General features: G+C 46.0%; 1 protein-coding gene across 2 annotated transcripts in view; it reads right to left on the bottom strand.

The window, feature by feature from the left end:
• The window catches only part of macf1a (microtubule actin crosslinking factor 1a), a 238,971-nt gene that overhangs the window by 28,626 nt on the left and 190,473 nt on the right, over window positions 1-19,872 (bottom strand). For both annotated transcript variants that reach the window (XM_061058975.1, XM_061058976.1), the window contains 8 exons: window positions 7,770-7,931; window positions 7,511-7,681; window positions 5,707-5,873; window positions 4,521-4,680; window positions 3,539-3,865; window positions 3,097-3,181; window positions 1,328-1,554; window positions 69-275 (listed from right to left, as the gene is read on the bottom strand). In XM_061058975.1, the coding sequence (XP_060914958.1) occupies window positions 69-275; window positions 1,328-1,554; window positions 3,097-3,181; window positions 3,539-3,865; window positions 4,521-4,680; window positions 5,707-5,873; window positions 7,511-7,681; window positions 7,770-7,931 (1,506 nt within the window). The remainder of the gene's footprint in view (window positions 1-68; window positions 276-1,327; window positions 1,555-3,096; window positions 3,182-3,538; window positions 3,866-4,520; window positions 4,681-5,706; window positions 5,874-7,510; window positions 7,682-7,769; window positions 7,932-19,872) is intronic.

Here is a 19,872-nt window from a genome sequence, read left to right as displayed (position 1 = left end):
ATGTTTAGCAGAATAAAAAACGTGGAGTTGAAAAATGCTTAATGTTCAGGTTAGATCGCCCGCAGTACCTGTTGTGACCTCTGGATGGCGGCTTGTACCAGCTGCACCCGCTGAGTGATGGTTTCATCAGCTTGGCGGTACCGTTGGTTGGCATCAGCGACCAGGCGGTCCAGACCCTCCCGAGCTCGCCACGGCACCAGATCCAGCAGGGCGCTGCCCACCTCGTTCACCGTATCCAACACCAGACGCTTCTCAGCCGACACTTTCTTCAGCTCCTGCAGGAGAGTTCAGGGAAGAAGAAACTTAACAACAAAGATGCAATCAAGTTGTACTTCAATATGAACACTGAAATAAACCTGAAGCTGAACATGATGAACAGATGATTCACATCTGGTACTCGAGGTTGCTTTACTTTTCACGTGTGATGATGGAGGAACTAAATGAAAAGCTCAAAATGTCACATTGAAGTGAATTGAGTGAATCAAAAAAAAAACTGGATAGCAGCAAACAAATTAAATGGCAATAATTTGTTCAATAGGTTTAACAGACTGTTATAGGCCTCCAGGAAATCTGTTACTATGGCAACCCAGCTGTGGGTGGGATGATACCAGAGCAGCTGAAAATGTCATTACAGACAGGAGCTGTCTTTGAATTTGTTCTTCATTTCTAACAATCAATCTTCTTGTAAAATGTGGATTATTTATTCTGTTGAATTTTACTAAATAATCCAGGGGTTCCCAAACTACACCATGCCAAAGACCCCCATCTACCTTTAGATAGGAAAAATACTGAGTCCGCACACCAGAAGCTGCTCAGCGGACTCAGTATTTTTCTATCTTTGGATGTTTTTTGTTCAGCACTCAGTACTTCAGTTTTCAGATTTGCATGCTGTTTGATATTTTTGTATACACCGTCTACCTCTTGCTTCTGGTAAGACCCCCCCTCATTCAAAATGTCCTCGATATGCTTCCTTATTTTTTTTTTTTTAGCAATAAATCATCTTATTTATTCATTTCATGTAATTCCTGTAAAGTCATTTCAGTCAGTCACCTCACATTTGTTTAGTTTAAAGAGTTTATCGCAGCAGAAAACAGGCTCGGTGTCAGGACCTCCACTGAACTAAACACCTTGGTCGGATACATTTCTGATGCTTTCCAACAATCACGTAGAAAGTGTCCACTCACTTGTTCCTTTCTAACACTGAAGTATGAAATGTGTCAGGAGGAGGATGGATGAAGTCGATTCTTGTGTCCAAACATTCATTTACAACACAGCGACCTCACAGTCAGAGTTGTAACTTAAACTACGAGTCTCCTTCTGCACCCACCTTCTGTCTCTCCTGGTAGGCGGGTGTGGCGTCAGGCTCCGTGTTGTTAAGCTCCGCCTCCACCCCATCTAGCCACTGGTTGATGTCGTCGTGGGCGCTGGCGAATCGCGTGGCCAGCTGCAGGGCCTGCTCCAGCGTGCGGAGGGCCTTGCTGCTGCCGGCCGTCATCTCGGCGTAGCGAGACTTGATGCCGTCCAGCTTCTCCTGAATCAGGAGGACTTCCTCACCTGCGGGAGGGAACACGGGTGAGGTTACTGACTGTCCCGATGAGGAGCCATGTGCTGAGTTGTTTCTTTCCTTTTGAGGGGAAATTTGTGCTACGTTAAAGCGACCTACATAAAGTGAAATTCCTTCAACCATGCCTTTGCAATTTATGAGCTTTAACTTTTATGTTATCTTCTTAAAATTCCCTGTTTCACTGAGTTCTGCTAAATCTCCAAGTGCCCTGAATCTGACCATCCTGCATACCTCTCATGACTACAACATGTGTCTGACAGGGTAAATATGAGGGAACATACACTGTGTACTTATGGGGGAGACCGACATTGAGCAGGCTAATAGTGTTAGCAGTCAGCGCGGCTAATATCACGAGAACAGAGACACAAACCAGATGTGACTGTTTGCTTTGCTGCTGGTGTAAAAAAAAATGTGAGGTTTGGATCTGAACCACAGCTGGAAAACAGTGTTTTAGTTTCATCTGCATGAATCATTTATCAGATGTCTCACAGTTATCTTTGGAGAATTAAAGAATCACGTCACCAGTGAGAAACATTAAAGCACAAATTGTACAAAAAAATATTGCTAAGAAATGAGGTGAGGTTAGGAATGATGAGGAAGTAGAAGAGGAAACATGGCCCCTCTTTACTGACATGAACTGACCCCCTCCTGAGGTAGAACTAACGGTAACATGTCTAGTTTATTAAGTGGATGGCTGCATAAAAAATATTGAACACATCAGGAGTTTAGTTTGTCACATGCATTAAAAGATGCAGTGTACAGTGGGGCCCGACCGATATGTGATTTTTGGGGCTGATACCGATATATCGATATAGGGGAGATAAAAAAAATCAGACACAGATATATCGGCCGATATCTTTGATCTCTGTTTGAGCTGTAGAGATAGTTAGATATAGATGTACACATTTAATGCATTGATTCATCTAAATTATCAGACACTTGTGGAAAAGATTTATAATAAAGACAAGAAGGTCACTCAACTGGAAAGTAACTGAGCATGTATGTACGTCACCGCTCGACACTCTGGGAGTGATAATGCTTGTTGTAATAATCCATATAGCGCCCTCTGCTGGTGACAGAGAGCTGCTAGTGTAATACAATGAAACTCACATACGATGCTGTTTGACTGGTGAATAAATCGAGTAATATCAGCGCATATCAAGAAAAAATTGGCCAATACAGATATTCACTGGATATGCTAATATCGGCCGATAATATCGACTGGTCGATAGTGTTCAGTCAAAGCAATGAAATGCATTTTTGCCCAGACTAATCTCTCATCCCTCAAACTAATAGTAATACTAATAAATAAATGGCATTAAAGAATAAAAGACAACACAAAAAAGATCAGAATGTTGGATGTTTCAATACAGAACAATACAGCAAAGCTTTGATCCATACCATGCTCACTCTTTACAGAAAGAAAAGTCATTTTTAAAGTAAGGAGACCAAAACATCAAAGTATGTTATTAATATCTCCCAGAGTCTGTTATCGTATAATAAAAGTATTGACTTGGCTCCTTTGAGATTACCTGTGGTCTGTTTGAGTAAAGCTTGTCCGTTCTTGATGGCCTGGTCCACCGTCTTCTTCCTGCTAACGATCTCTTCATTCAGAGACTGAGGGTGAAAGAGTGCAGAGATGAACCTCGATCAGATTTTATCTTCAGTTCCAGGTTTAAAACAGTGTGCATCCTTTCCTTAACTTTAACAACCTACACCTGAGAGTGTGACTTTAGGTCACTTAAAGAACTTTAAGAGGTGACTTAAAGTGTGATGTCATATAATATCATAAACAGAAACCATACTGGACTAAACACGTGTTGTATTTACATATTTATAATAAAGATATTCCTTGTTTTAAATGTTGGATTATTCATTTCTACATGTTCCATGCAGTTTATAAACCCTCTCTTCTGTCTTAATGTTGCAGAAGGAGTGACTCAGCTGGCGTTCAGCGTGTTCATGAAGTCGTACCAGAGTGTGTTTGTGCTGCTCGGCCAGCAGCTGAGGCTGGTAGGTGTGGACGGAGACCTGACTCAGCCTCTGAGCCACCTCTGCCAGCCAGTTCAGCACCTCTACCTCGTCCTCCCCAAACAGCTGAGCGTTAGCCAGCGCCTGCTCCAGCAGGCCCGCCCGCCTGCTGCACCAATCGGCGAGCTCAGAGTGACCCGACCTCACCGCCCCCACCCGCTCGCCTAACCAATCACGATCAGCCCTGCAGCTGAGGGGGGTCAGCGATTGGCTGAGGGACTCGAGGTGGTCAACCTCAGCTTCATGAGAAGACACGTCGTCTTGGAATGCCTGGGAGGTTTGTGCGTTTGTGCCAGAGTGTGTGTGTGTGTGTGTATGTGTGAGAGCGAGTGTGTGTGTGTGTGTGTGTGTGAGAGCGAGTGTGTGTGTGTGTGTGTGTTTGTGTGGAAGGTGGAGTGAGAAAAGGAACAAAAAGCAAAATGACAAAAAAAATGGATGAAAACTTAAAATATGAGCGTGCAAATGACAAATTATACGTCAACAACAAATCATAAACATCGATAAAAGAATGAATGAGTCTAAAAAGTCAAAGAGAACTTAAAACACTTCACACAACTGAAACAAAAACTTAAAATTCAAAAACACAACACAGGAAATGGACTCATAAGGAGGGGTGCTTGAGTTGGATTTGACTACTTTCTTCGGGGTGTGTGTGTGTGTGTGTTTGATATCATGAACTATTGTATATGCTGCCTGTTGGTTTTTGTTGCTGAAACAAATGTGAATCTCGATGCCAAGACGTTCATTAGCAACATTTCTGTGAGCATCTTAAACCTCTCATGTCATAAAAAGCCACTCCATCCAGAACAAAGGCGATCTGACGCAGGCAGGGATTCAGTGTCCTGCTCGTTGACACACACAAGAATTGACCTTTGTGACCTCTCCAGGAGTGGAGGGCCTCAGCAACAATGGGGCCAAACGGTACCTTGTGCTTGGTGATCTGTTGGGTGATCTTGGCCGTCTGCGTTCCCATTGGCTCTGCAGAGCTCAGGCGTCTCTCGGTGGCACTCAGCCACTCTCCGAGCGGCTCCAGAGCTTCATGGAACTGAAGAGCCAAAACCTGCAGCTCTTCCAACTGCCTCTGCCTGAGGGCGGGAGACAAGAGATAGCACAAGGAGGAGGAGGAGGAGAGAGGAGAGAGGAGGAGGAGGAGGAGGAGGAGGAGGAGAGAGGATGAGGAGAGGGAGGAGGAGAGAGGAGAGAGGAGGAGGAGGAGGAGGAGGAGGAGGAGGAGGAGGAGGAGAGAGGATGAGGAGAGGGAGGAGGAGAGAGGAGAGAGGAGGAGGAGGAGGAGGAGAGAGGAGAGAGGAGAGAGGAGGAGGAGGAGGAGGAGGAGGAGAGAGGAGAGAGGAGAGAGGAGGAGGAGGAGGAGGAGGAGGAGGAGGATGAAGAGGAGGAGGAGGAGGATGAAGCTTTTATTGGTGTTTTATTGCTTTCACTGATTTGTTTTGTGATGTTTTATTTCTCAGCTTGGACCTGAGTTTGTGTCTTACAGCTGTCACCCCTTTTTCTCATAAACTCTGTGTTTTCAATTTTCATGAATTTTTTAATACATTTTATTACATTTGAAAGAAATTCTTAAAAACAGATGGAATGCATGTAAGGTTTGAGAAACACAAAGAAAGAGAGGGTCGGAAAACACACTTCTCTCTGTTTGTGTGTGTGTGTGTGCTGGAGTCAGCTGAAGTGTCTGCAAATACGCAATCATGTGTGTGTGAGAGTGTGTGTGTGTGTGTGTGTGTGTGTGTGTGTGTGTGTGTGTGTGTGTGTGTGTGAGAGTGTGTATTCATTTGTTTACAAATTCCACAGACGTGACCGACGTTTCTATTTCAGGCCCTTGCAGAAAGTTTTCAGGCGTGAATGTGTTTCAATAATAAATCATGAGACGTCTTTGAACAATCGAATGTCCTCACTGTGGAGTGTCTCCTGCATGTGTGTACCGAGTTTCTCTCGAAGAATCACAACTTTCTCTGCTGAAACGACTTGAAGACCACAGAAACCAGCCGTGATGACACGATGAAACAAACACTAACCACTAAATAACACGCTGTCAGGAGACACCACTCAGTGCTTCTCTAAATCAAATATTCAGGACTGCAGGGGGGACGTACCTGGCACCAGCCTTGTCCAGCAGGTCGGTCCATCTCTCGCCGAGACACTGGAGCTGGGTCTGAATCTTCTCCCGGTCCTGAGTGTCCGCTGTGGCTGCGATCCTCGCTCCCTCAGCACGGATCATCTCCACTGTGGGCCTGCGGTCATCTAACAACCTCTGGAGCAGCTGGAAGAGAAGAGAAGAGAAGGTTTGTAAGTGGGCAATTAGGCTCCTTCACGGGCTGGTTTTCTTTCCCACACCAGCTGATCGTTTGAACACGGGGGGGATGTTCAGGAGACTAGAGACATGACTCATGATCTATGTGTCTCTGAAGGTTTTTTATTTTCTTTTGATAGATTTAAGAATAAAATGTACTGACACAGGGGTTGATCTTCTTATGAGGAAGTACAAGGTCACACACAAGCCTTGTTTTTACATCATTCTCCACGAGGAGAAGTGAAAGATCCAGATGAGGCTAGAAAAGTTAAAACTATAGAATTTATCCAAATTTAGCATCTGTCTGTTCAGCATGATTCTGGTTTCTGCCTCATAAAGGACGTTTTCTCCTTGACACCGCGTCTTTGCTAAATGTTGCAGAAAGTTTGTCTCATGCTGGATTAACGTTGCATCTTTTAGAATAACATAACAAAGAGTTCATTCTGCATTGGTGCTATATGAATAAAAAAAACTGATCGATTGATCCCAGGCCGGCACTACTGGAAAAGCTAATAAATATCTTTCACAAATGTTGATAAGAGCGGCGATCAAATGTATCACAGTTAAAGGGCTGGAACCTGAACCCTGAGGATATAACATGTGGACTCAGAAGGTGTGGAAAATCTACCAGAAGTGTAATCTCTGAGACTCCAAATAGTAAACATTGATTAAAAAAACAGAAACCTGCCGTCTCCACACCGACGCAGTGAAGTGATTTGAATCAGAATCGGCTAAATTGTTATTTCAAACATCGCCGTCGGTCCTGATTTTTCCAATCAGTGCATCTCTAATTATTATGAGTCCTTGCTGCTCTTTAACAAGATGGGTACAAACTTTCTATATGTTTTTAAAATCAACAAACAACCTCCATGAACGCACTTCCTCTTCCTCTCCGTCTGCTTTGAACCCTGGAATGCTCTACTCTCCGTTTACTCTCTTTTCTCAGACAAACGGTGACACCGCTCTCCGTCAAGGATGTAAACACGCGTGATTGATCGCCGGTCGAGACTGCGGCGCTCTTGCGTGCACAAACACAGGAAGTGTAAGTAGGATAAACAGGGAAAAGTGTGTGTGTGTGAGAAACAATAGAAACTCGCTCTGCATGTGTGTCTGCGTTTGTTTTCATGCCAGTCTGACTGGCAGACAGTCAACTGGGGCTGTTTGGATGCCAGGCAGACGGATCATCGACGGTGTGTTTGTGTGTGCGCTTGTCATTCAAATATCTATTGTTTGTGTTTGAAGGACACGGAGGACATCTGAATATCAAAAAAATGTCTCAATCCAAAAAAAATACTAGAATGATGTTGAAGTGAAAGTGTAAATGAGATCCACAGCGAGCAGGACGCTTCAAAGAGAGAAGAGGAGGATGATGCGGGGGCAGCGGCTAAGAAGTCAGACATCTGCGCTTGATGAACACTGCTGCAAATCCCACAAATGGAAAATCTGAGCAAACACGGCGACTGAAAATCACTCCTCATCATTCTGTAACCCTTCTGAACGACTGACAGGCGCTTCAGTTTGTTTTTGACACGGTGAGGATGAAGGCGTGTAGCCTTCTCAGACCTTCAGTGTTTTAAAATGTCGAAGGAGATTTGATTTCTTTGCACCTTTTGTTCTTGGATCTGGGCCTTGACCACGCGGTACTCGGCGGACGGAGGCTTCTGATTGGCCACCAGCTCCTCTGTGTCGCTCAGCCAGCTGAGCAGGGGCTCCAGAGCATCCTGGAATTTCCCACAATGCAACAGGGCCTCCTGAAGCTGGGCGATTCTCTCTGCCACCTGAGCAGAAGGAAAGAGGGTTGTGATTATTCCTGATTATTGCTTGAGATCAGGACGTCGGTGTTTATATCAGTGGATAGAGCCGTACCCGCTTGTTGAGGGAGTTCCATCGCAGGTTGGTGGTCTCCAGGTCGTGCTCGAGCGCCTGGGTGTCGGTGTGCTTGGCGGCGCTCTGGATCAGACCCTGACCCACTGCGTTGACGTGCTGCAGCTTGGGCTGAATGCTGTCCACCTGCTCTCTCTCCACGGCCTGGAAGAGGAAGTGAGAAAAGGCCGATGATTAATTTATTTTACTCATAAATGAATGAATGAATGAATGAATGAAAGAAAGCACGTAGGCAGCGAGGAGAGACGGGCTAAGTTTGAACAGTTTATTTGGAAGCAGAAGAAGTCGATTCATCCGTCGGAAATACACGCTGCATTCAATCTGCGTGACGACAAATGGAAGCAAACTTTACTACACGACGTAAATATAGAAGTGAGCGTATGTTAGCAGATGAAAGACGGACGGAGGGAGAGGAGAGGGAGGCAGGAGACATTAGGGTGGAGGGAGGAGAAAAAAAAAAGAGGAGGGGGAAGAGGGGGATTATGAGGATTAGCCAGTTAGACGAGTAAGGGGCTGGTTGGAAAAAGGCTGAGTCGACAACACACACACACACACACACACACACACACACACACACACACACACACACACACACACACACACACACACACACACACACACACACACACACACACACACACACACACACACACACACACACACACACACACACACACACACACACACACACACACACATTTTGGAGTACACTAACACACTTGCATGAGTGCACACAACCTTCACTTAATCACACACTTAAATTCACACACAGCAGACCTAAACTAATACACATTTTTCGGGGGAAACGCACACACTACTTTGCCTGTCTAGCCGCATTACTCTCACACACACGCGCTCACACACACGCTCACACACACGCTCACACACACGCTCACACACACGCGTCACAGTAGAAGGCTGGAGCCATCTTGTGATGACAATAGAGGCAGCCACCCGACACTAAAGACAACCAGACTTGACTTCCCTGGCCAAAAACGACCGAGCATCAGCCAACACGGCTCCCTGTCACTGTAAATCTGTCCCTCCATCATGTATCCAAACAAATACTGTACACACACACGCTGCTTTTGAAGCTCGGGTCTGGCTCCCTGTTTTTGGTCGAATGTGGAGGTCCAGATAAAGAAAATCTAATCTAAACCACGTTTTCCATCCACATAAACCCCGATCACTGCTTCGGATCTGCTGAAGTTCTGCTGCTTCTCACGGTTTGATTCAATTAAATTGTCATTTTTAAAAAAATTTTTTTATGGTGGATTAACAAAAAGCTGTGCACGACTTTACTCAAGGCTCACGGTATTAGGGTTTTCCTGACACCAGATTTATAAACTTTGATATGATACAAGTAAAAATCAGACAATATCCATGCCTACTTCGTAACCATGGTAACAAAAAAGAAGAAGCCATACGAACGCCAATGCTGGGGAATAAACAAATAATGCAAGTGAACCCCTGCACAATATATGTATGTAATATGTTGGCAACGTTATATTTGTGTTGCTCTCTCTCCCTCTCTCTCTCTCTCTCTCTCTCTCTCTTTCACACCATCTGACTGAAGCTCTGTGCTTGTTTTGAAGCATCAGAAATGCTGCATACCTCAATGTCCTTTGGAGAATAAATCAAGATTTGAAGCTTTTAGATACGCTGGATCATTAAAATAAAAGACTGTAATGTTTTTGAAAAAGTGGAAACAAGTGTTGACGGATTGATTCATTTTGAAGACCTTACATGATAATGGTAATTTCTGCATTTTGCAACCATTAGTTGCAGCCATACTTGGAGGATTACAGCTTCCATGCACGGGGTGCGAGCTCTAACCACTGCACCACCAGCGCCCTAAACTTTTTTTGTCTTCCCCTAATTCAGAGCAGAAAACTGACCTTAAGACATTACTTTGGTTTTGTCTTTCAATATTGTTTTCCTTCTTACTGATGGAACAGTTAGAAGATAAACAACCCCAAACCAAAAACATGACTGCAGTGAATGTGGGAATAAGAAATACTGTGTTCAATTCCTGTAAACCATCCTTCTGTATCCAACAATTTGCCAAATCCACACAACAAGTTTCCCAGTTTCATGCCATTCCAACAAATCCCCAACCAGTGGGAAAAACTGTTAACCACCATCGTCGTAAACCATCATCTCTGGGACCAAATCCCGTCAAATGTTTGGGGTTTTGAGGCACTTATTTGGGGGGGGGGGGGGGGGGGGGGATGCTGTCATGAAAACGTCGGGGGGAAGTCCTGACATTCAGAAGGAGGAATAAGCCCGGTGGTTTATAACGCTGAGGCTGCCAAACCTCGATGGCCACACAAAGAGACAGACAGACAAATGCACCAGACATGCACGGCCAGACGCACACAGCACATTTAGCTAAATCCATCGCCTGAGGTAGAAAAAAAAAAAAAAAAAAAGCTGGGATGACAAATACTGAAGGGGGGTTGCAGTTAAAGTGAGGGAGAGGGAAAATGAAGGTTTGGGTTCCAGTGAAAAACCACTGAGGCCTGGAAGACGCTACGACAGTCGTGGGTGTCCAACAGTCAAACAATAACAAACCACTAAACACGGCTGCAACTAATACAACTGAAATAAACCCATTCCAACAAGAAGGGGTTCTCCCCCAGGTTCAACATCGAATCTGAAAGAAATACGCCTGGTGCAATCTTCTTTTTCTGCCAACAGATCCTTTAAACGACCTCCAATACACAACCAGCTAACTGACTAACGGCGCTGACATACTGACAGTTCAGGGCGGGATATTTACGCCCTGGTACACCACGTCTGCAGTGTGTAACGCACAGAGGCAGGAGGGTGGGATGAAGCCTCTGATCCACCATTGAATAAAGGACCAGAGATGTAATGATGGAGATACATCGGAGACGGCAGTGTGGAGCAGCGCTGTGTGTGTGTGTGTGTGTGCGGATGCCTGAGTGTGTGTGTGTGTGTGTGTGTGTGAAGATGCCGCTGTGTGTTTACACGCTGTTCTTTTCTCGCGACACCACAATGTTGTAGCATTGTAGCGTTTAAATCTTGTGAAATGTGTGTGTGATGTGTCGGGTTAGACGTTACACGGCGCTGCTCTCTAGATGGGCTCAGAGAAGTCCAGCTGGAACGTGTTGCCGAGTCTCTGCGGCAGGTCATAATCAAAGGCTTTACAGGTTTCTGCTCATCTGGTTTAAATATGGCATCAAACTACAGGTTCCCGATGCCAAGGCTTTGTGTGTATACGAGTGTGTGTGTGTGTGTGTGTGTGTTTGTGTGTGTGTGTGTGCATAAAGTTCCTAATCTTCGACTGTTTGTTCAACTGTGCACAGGATTTAATTAATGTCTGTAATGATGTGTGTGCAAAGAGAGATGTAATGTTGTACAGGTATGCACAAGATTAACTATGAATGAGCAGTTCATACGTGTGTGTGTGTGTGTGTGTGTGTGTGTGTGTGTGTGTGTGTGTGTGTGTGCTCCCGTCCACTCTGGATGCAGCTGTGTTTTGGTGATGGGCGTCAGAGCTGCTTGGAACAGGAAGTCTGTCAAGCAGAACAACAATGACTGCAGCCGTGACCTGCTCCACCCTGCGCCTTATCCTGGTGTGTGTGTGTGTGTGTGTTGGTGTGTGTGTTAGTGTGTGTGTGTTGGTGTGTGTGTTAAAGTGTGTATGGCAAAGATAGAGGGGAACAGAAAAGGAAAAAACAGGGAAAGCACACCCATTCATCATCTAAACATACACTGCAGTGTATTTTAAAAAGTGTTATAGGTTCTGTGTCTTTATATTTCTATCCATTCTCCTCCTCCTCTTCTGTCGCTCTCTTTGTGTTTTCTTTCTGTCTCTATTTCAGCCGCCCTCTCTGCTCTTTCTCTCCCTCACCAGCTCCGAGTGGTTGACTCCACTAAACCAGAGCTCTGGAAAATGTCCCACATACTTGTCATTCTTCGCTGCCTCGGCCGGCACGCAGCAGCTCACGCTCTCCTTAACTGAGCGGACCGAACTATGGCCGCTGTACTTGTCATCTTTCTCCCTCCTACTCCTCTCCTTTCCTCTCGTCATGTCAACACTCGTCCCTCTTGCCTTCGCTCGCCTGACCACAGCTGCCTCCACCTTCCTCTCTCGTCGTCATCTTCGTCCCACTCAGCGGCTCCCATCTGGACCGCACTGGTTTTCTCACTTCAGCCACAGTTTAGTGTGAATGGAAGAAAAACACGGGGTGTGCAAGAGGATCTGACAAAAGCTAACGGCCGAACATGACGGGCTGATAACCACTGAATACTTTTCACACTGATACCTCTCCTCAAATAGACACGAGTGTGAGCTGCTGAAGTGCTACGGAAGATGGAATCCCTGACACAATATGCTGTCAAATAACTTCTCAAGTTTTCAGGGCGGAGGTCAGATTTGAACCCATTACCACTGTGATGAGGACTAAAGCCTCTGTACATGGAGTGTGCAACATAACCGCTAGCGATCTGGCCGCCCCATCATGTTGATTATATAATTGTTTTTATTCCCATCATGCAATTCAAGTGCTTTCTATTTTGAGGTCATATGCCGCTGTCAAAAAAAATGTGAATGTAGGGGCGCTGGTGGCACAGTTGTTAGTGCGCACGCCATGTATGGAGGCTGTGGTCCTCCAAGGCGGGCGGGCCAGGTTCAAACCCACCTGTGCCTCCTTTCCCGCATGCCTATCCACTCTCTCTCTCTCCCTGATTTCCAACTCTATCCACTGTCCTATCTCTAAATAAAAGGCAGAAAAAGCCCAAAAATAAATCTTGAGATTTTGGTAAAATAAAAAAAGAACTTGCCACTTTAGTGCTCACCAGTGTTGAATATGCAGATCCCTCGACTGTGACTTTGTCAGATCATTGTGCCGCCATGTTGGACTCTATTATCAGGTCAAATACTTTTCATGAGTGTGAAAGCACATGATTCAGACGCTTGGTGTAACCAAGTACAAGCAGATGGTAACACGGACGGCTATTCAATTTATGATTCTAACAATATCATAAATATTCTCACTCAAAATGTGGACAATTAGACTCCAAGCACCAACGTAGGAACACTCTGTCCTCTCATTAACGACTGTGATTAAGAAGAGAGAATAAACGATGCCGAGCGGCTAAACAGAGCTCTCTGTCACGGCGTCTCTCGACCTCCTAAAATGACTTATTCCCTCTACTTCGTGAAAAGCCAGAGTTCATATCGACACCATAAAAAAGCGTTGTCTCTTAAAGCAACAGCTGGACCGAAGAGACGCTGAAATGAAATATGCAAGTGAGAGCAGACAGAACGGTTCAATTTAAACTGAATGGACGTTATTGTACGAGCGAAGGGGGGGGGGGGGGGGAGAGAAGAAGAGTCTGGATATCCTGTACCATGGCTAAAACGTGTCTCCTGAAAGAAACATGGCAGCCAGCGGCGGCACTGTTATCTGGCTCTTCCCTCCTCTCGCACACCTCCCTCCCTCACTCTCTCTCTCCTCCTGCCTTCGTCTCTCTTCCTGTCTCTCAGCCCTCATCCTTCCTCACTCCCCCCCCCCCCCCCCCCGCCTTTCTCTTTTCATGGAACGAGGAATGAGGGGAGGAAGGAAAAGAGTAGAAAATCTGTTTCCAAACTAAACTTGATGAGGGCCAAAACACGTAACCAGAAGAGCTTTGTTTTGAAGCCCACAGGCCGACCCGCCTCTGACTCAGCGATAAGAGGGTTAATAGGTTTATGAAGCAGAATCCGTATTCGAGCATCAACAAGCAGATACAAATCTCATGCAAATCTGGCCTCCATTCAAAGCATGTTGGGTGTAAACCTTACTATCCCTATTCCTTCCCTTTGATTGTCCAACAGCAATTCTTTGTCTCTGTCGGCCATGTTTTATAAAGGAAACCCTTCTTGTTCTTTCCCTTAAATGATATCTCTTGTGTTTCTAATCGGCTCCCTGTGAGACTGACACAGAGAGAGTAATATATGACTTCCTCTTTGGAGGGTGGACTTGAGGTTTTTCCTGCTCGTGTCTAACAAGAGACCAGCGCGCTGCAGTTTTAGAGCTTGTTATTGTGCAGATATCACAGCGAGAGAGAGAGAGAGAGAGAGAAGGGGGGGGGGGGGGGAGAGAGTGCAGATGCAGGTGGCACAGACACAAAACAAAATGAAAAATTATTCCCAATAAACAAAAGCTTCAAAATATTTGCTCTACTTGTAACATTTTAAGAGCTCCCACATTCATATCCAGTGGGACATCAATGTGCTCCTGTGTTTGCTTTCATGCTTTTCTGTGCTCCTGAACACCTCCCCCCCCCCCCCCCCCCCCCCCCTCCTCCTCCTCCTCCCCCTCCTTCTCTCTCGCTGTGTTTCACAGGTTTATCCCGGAGGCGGTTGTTCAGAACCAGAATTATCACATCAATCAAAACACAAAACACCCGAGCTGCGGACCTGAAGCCACCTGGTTCTCTCTCTCTCTCTCTCTCTCCGCCGCTTGTTTTGTCTCTTTCTGTCTCTGCGTCAACATCTGTCTTCTGCCAAAGCTTCACCGTTTTCCTACTCGTCCGACTTGAAGTGAAAATGACTTTGGAGCAAACTAGGGAACAATGATGTGACGATTTCTGAAAGTCTCAGTCACAGCAGACCTTTGTTTTCAATGGAAGACATAAAGCCGGCAGCAGACGTCTCCTTCCAGTAAAACACAGGTTATGAAACTTTCTGAACTCTAAATATGAGACACACACAAACCATGCTCGGTACTCATCCATGCGGATATAAGGAGCTTTAAAAAATTAAGTCAAATTCATTTTTCATATGCAAAGCGAGTTGAGACTTTTAAAGACATAAAAGTATTTTTAAGGACCCTTTGCAGCTTGTATCTGCAGGCATCAACAACAACAAACAAACAATGCTCATGAGTTATGTATGAAACATGTCTCCGCGCCTCTGATTCTGCGTTTGAGAATCTGCGATCGGTCCGTGTGTCTGTACTCTGCATTCCCTCGTCCAAATGCATCACGCAAAGCCGGTCCATCTGTCTGTGTGTGTGTGTGTGTGTGTGTGTGTGTGTGCAGGGCATGCATACATACTCTGGGCCTTAAAATTAGCTTCATATTAATCCAGAAGCCCTTCTGCCTGTGTCTGCCTGCCAACGCAGCTCTCTCTTATCAGCCTACAAAAGCCCCATGTAGCGCTTCGAGGTGCTCCCTCGTGCAAACAATAGCTTTCCTCAACCCAACCTCGCTGTCGCCTGTCATCGCTCTTTTTTTTTTGTGTCTGCTTCTTTGTCTCTTTATATTCAGTGTGTCTCTCTGTTCGTCCAACGTCCACACACCTTCAAGTCCATCACTTTCTATCCGACATGTCAAACCTAAAGCGTGTCTGTCTGAGTGTATGTTCTGGTTTTGTGTTAGAGCAGGTTGTTGGGGATACAAAGACAGCGACACGGGTCGGTGTTCAACTTGCACAACAACAAAACAGAGGACTAAAAGGCGGGGACCATGGACAGGCAACAGAGTCCAGCCCTCAGCTCCAGAGTTAACCCTGGCACATTCTTATCTGATATCAGGGTTTATATTCCCCCCAAACAACTCCACACACTGTTGGTGGAGCCATGTTGGCAGAGGCAGCTCTCCTCGCAGAGAGACAGAGTGTTTACCTCTCACCTCCTTATCTCAGCAACAACCCCCCCCCCCCCCCCCCCCCCCCCCAGCACGGCGCAGACGAGGAGGGGGGAGTCAGTCGAGGAGAGGGAGCACGGCTGAATAAAAGGAGACTTCGTAGCAAAACAAAGGTGCATGTGTCACCTTTCAGAAAAGTGGAGTTTCTAAATTGTCATCCATCACTCTTTACTAAAAAGATTTTTGTGACAGCTTGGAATCTTAATATGTATAATTAACAACCTTAGAAATAACTTGAGTTTGTTAGTTTCTCTTGGTGCAGTGATTTTAAATGAATGAGGTATTATGACTTCAAATGTTCTCAGTGTGTTTTGCTTTTTGCTTTCAAATTGTTCCTATTTGGAACTTTCTAATTCTCTTTCTCTGACAGATCTCTGTACAGCTGTACTTCTCCTCTGTTAGATATGAGTCTGAGGGGACTTGACGTCTGATTACATTAAACTGAAGCCAAAGAGGCTGAGGCTGCAGAGAGAGCAAACAGACCTGGACTGAGAAAACAAAGACACTAAAATGAGTTACACACCCAAACACACACACACACACACACAATCTCACAAACACACTAGTCACACAGTCTAAATGAGTTGTGACTGACCGGCCAGAGCATGCAACTGGTGCCTGATTGGAACTGTAATATAATAAGATGTATATAAGAGGAGGAGTAGTTTGCATCGTCAGCATGTGATCAGGCTTTGTGTTCAACACATACTGTGCCTGACACGAGCCCCTTCGACAAACAGTCTGCTATCGGGTCAATGGGTTTGTGTCAAATATTCCATCAAAAAAGTTGAGGTACATTTTGTGAGAAGATGGCCGTTCATCAAGAATCCTTTGGTTAGATTTTGATAAAAAAGAATTCAGACAATGACTCAAGCAATAAGCTTCCATTTCTACAAACTCAAAGTCACACTGAAAGTCATCAAGATTTATATGCACAAACTGAAACGTCCTATCAGGAAGGAATAAAAATGGTTAAACTAGAAAAAAAACCAAAAAAAAAAAACGGGTTGAATTCAGATTCTGCACAACAGGAACAATCTGGGCTAGACACTGAGTCAAGGCAGAACTCCTAGAAAGCACGACAGCTTGTCAAACACGCCGCCACATTGAGAGACACTCTGCACCTTAACATGCAGCCCACACAGTCAAACACAGAGGTAGATAGGAGAGGAGTGACTTTATACAAACACAACAAGTCGAACGCTGCATACAGATGAACGCAGAGAGACTAGTCAGACACACGTCACACTGACAGCGCTCTGAGTCAGCTCTAGTCCGACCCAACCTAGCAGCATGTAGAGAATATATTTCAAGATCCATCATGGCACTTTACAATGATCACATTCTCTCAAATCAAATCATCCCAAGCGGTGAAAGTCCGCCGCAAATCTCGCTACATATCCAAACAAGCCGCCTCTTCGAACGTCAACCCTTTTTCCAAATTCTATAAACAAGACGGAGCACTTTGGCCTGGATCACTTCATGTACATACACAGCTGGGAAACACCCAGACCCCATGACTTTGTATGGACACATAGCATTCTGTATTCTATATACAGACGGAGTCAATACAACAATGGCGTGCCCTTCCAGATAAACGTTGTAAACTCCGCACTCGGGAGATTAGCATCGTAAGTAGGCCACAGGCACAGCTTTCTCTTTTAGCTTCACACAAATAAACACAAATATGTGCATGCACTGTAGATTAGCGCTGACCCTCACCCAAACACACACCATATGCACAAACACACACCGAGCGACCCCGAGGGTAGTTTCCCATAAGTAGCAACCCCCCCCCCCACCCCTCCGTCTGAGCATCATATTGCACTCATTTAAAGCCCTACTACTCAAACACAACTAGCTAATTATGGCGTCTACATAACTTCAAACCCCCCCCCCCTCCCTCCTCCTCTCTCCACATGCATTTTTCCACGCTATGTCTGCATCAGTTCTACTCAACGCCCTGCTACCTGACCCAATTCTTTTTCCATGCTATGCCTCTGTGTGTCCACATCAGACGCATTCATTGCTTAAAACTGATTTTTGCTCCTCACCTACCAATCCCCCCTTTTATTGGATAAAAGAGAAAAACAAAACGACTTTTTACAGACACTGCGTCCTATCGTTAAATCCGTCCTGAACCACTCTGGATTACGGCTTCAAAGAGTATAATAAGAAAGTATGAACATGGTAAGTAAACCACCTTCCCAGATGCGAGCTCTTTCCCATGTCATCATATGATTCATTCACTCAACAGTGCTATCATAACACAACAACCGCACAATTTTCTAGACTAAATACTTCAACTCATGGCACCAAAATCAAAAGTCTTCAGTTAAAGTCGACGGTATGAATTCTTAAAACTTGAAATGGTAGCATACCTCTGCCTGTATGTCTGCATCAGTGGTGGATAAAATAGTCGCCGATTCAGTGTCCTCCTTAGAGGTCTGTTCTGGTTCAAAGAGGGGGTCTGTGTGACAAGCTGTGGCCCCGGACTTGGGCCTTTCTTCCTGGAGTTTACAGGCGTGAGCTTGGCTCGTCTCTGTCTGTGTAAAGAGGCTCTGCAGGAGGCCCGGCTCAAGTTGGTCCCAGGGGTGGTCTGTGGACATCAGAGGAGGAAAGTCTAGAGCGGAGCCATCAGACTCCCAGTCGCTGTCCCCTGTCATAGAGCCCAGGACAAACTCAACCCCGTCCATTCCAGACTGGGTCCCTTCAGAGTACGAGTCCAAGTCCAGCTCCTGAGCATCCTCGCAGGCTGAGCTGATATCTGCGGGCCCAGGCTGGGGCCGTTCAGGTGCTGCCATGTAAACAAAGCTGTCAGGGGAAAGGAAAGATCCGTCCTCCTCTGGGTCCGGACAGGTGGAAGGTTTGAGGACAGGACTTGGGGGAATGGAGTCTTCGAGGGGCGATGGGGGGCAGTCATTTGGGTACTGGGGTGGTGCAGACACAGCCAGGTAAACAAAGCTATCTGATATCACAAAGGCCTCCGAGTCTTTACTATCCAACCCAGCACAACAAGGATCCAACTGAGAGGGCGAGTGAGGTAAAGAGGATGCGGGTGCTGAGTCTGCATGTCGTGGAGCAGAGTCTGATTTGGGGGTGCTAGCTGTCACTTGTGTTATCGTTTCCAGATCTTGGTGTTGTCCAGGCACGTCCATTTCTGAGACTACATCTGTTGAAAGAACAGGAGTCTCTGACACTAAGCATGTCCCTTCTGTTTCACAAGTTATTTCCACAGCAGGCGTGCTAATCTCTGAAGGGACTGGATTTTCTTGACAGGAAGTTTCAGCGTCAACATCCTGTGTACATTCGTTGTCGATTTCTTTTTCGACCGCGTGCAGAGCCTCGAGGGAGTGGTCCATGAGAACTCCCTCGCTGCCGTCCAAACTTGGCTCCGACTGATCATACACATCCCACTCTGTTCCCAACTCCTCTTCCAATTCTCCATCAATCTGCTCGATCGCCTCCTCCACTTTCTCACCCTCCTCGGCGTACGGGTTGAGGAGGTTGCCATGCGGCGAGGAGGATCTCTCCTCGCAGTCCTCACCATCGTGCTCCGACGATGCCCCGCTATCTGGGTCTATTTCTGTCGGTGCAGGTCGCCCTTGTTCACATTCTGTCTGGGTAATGTCACTAATACCAGTTCTGTCCGGGTGGGACATGTGGACCCCACTGGAGTCTGACTCCAACTGTTGACCAAGAGCAGAGTCTGTTGGATAACTCATCTCTTCCTCCTCCACTTTGTTCTCATTGTAGTCAACATCACACTCTTCATCGATGAAACTATGTTCCTTTTCACAGTCTTGTGCTCGCACCAAGTCAAAGTTCACCTGTCCTACAGGCTCAGATTGATATGAATTTGAGTCTATTGTATTATTCTCTAAGGCTGGTGCAGCATTATCAGGCTCTACAGAGTTTATTGCATCTACAGGGAGAGTTCCTTCAAAATCTACCCAGGAATTTTTGGCTTCTTCCTCTCTTTCCTCTTCCTCTTCCTCTAAACACGGGAGGTTGTAGGGATCAAAAGGCTCAGGGTCTACACTCATCTCCACTCCCTCCACTCCTTCATCCTCCAGACACTGCCTCTCCAATTCGAGAAAGAGGTCGTCGGACTCTGCCCCTGAGCTCGGGCAGGGCGAGGCACTGGCAGCCCCGGGGCCTCCAAACCCTGAAGGGGGAGTCAACACAGGCCAGGGTCCAGAGGAGCCCGTTAAATCCCAACCCTCTGATTCCAGTGTTTCTCTGTCCCAAGACTGGTCAATTATCTCTCTGTTCTCTAATTTAAGAACGGCCTCCCACTCTCTTTCTTCTCTCTGAGCTCTCTCCTCCTCTGCTTTGTCCCTTTCTATTTTCAACGCCTCCTCCTCCCTAATTATTTTGCTGAACTCGTCCTGCTCTTCTCGGTCGAGCTCCTCGAGTATCC

This window comes from Labrus mixtus, chromosome 16, assembly GCF_963584025.1.
Source record: "Labrus mixtus chromosome 16, fLabMix1.1, whole genome shotgun sequence".
Lineage (NCBI taxonomy): Eukaryota > Metazoa > Chordata > Actinopteri > Labriformes > Labridae > Labrus > Labrus mixtus.
The sequence above is the reverse complement of the archived record's forward strand: the minus strand, read 5'-3'. Positions and strand labels throughout refer to the sequence as shown.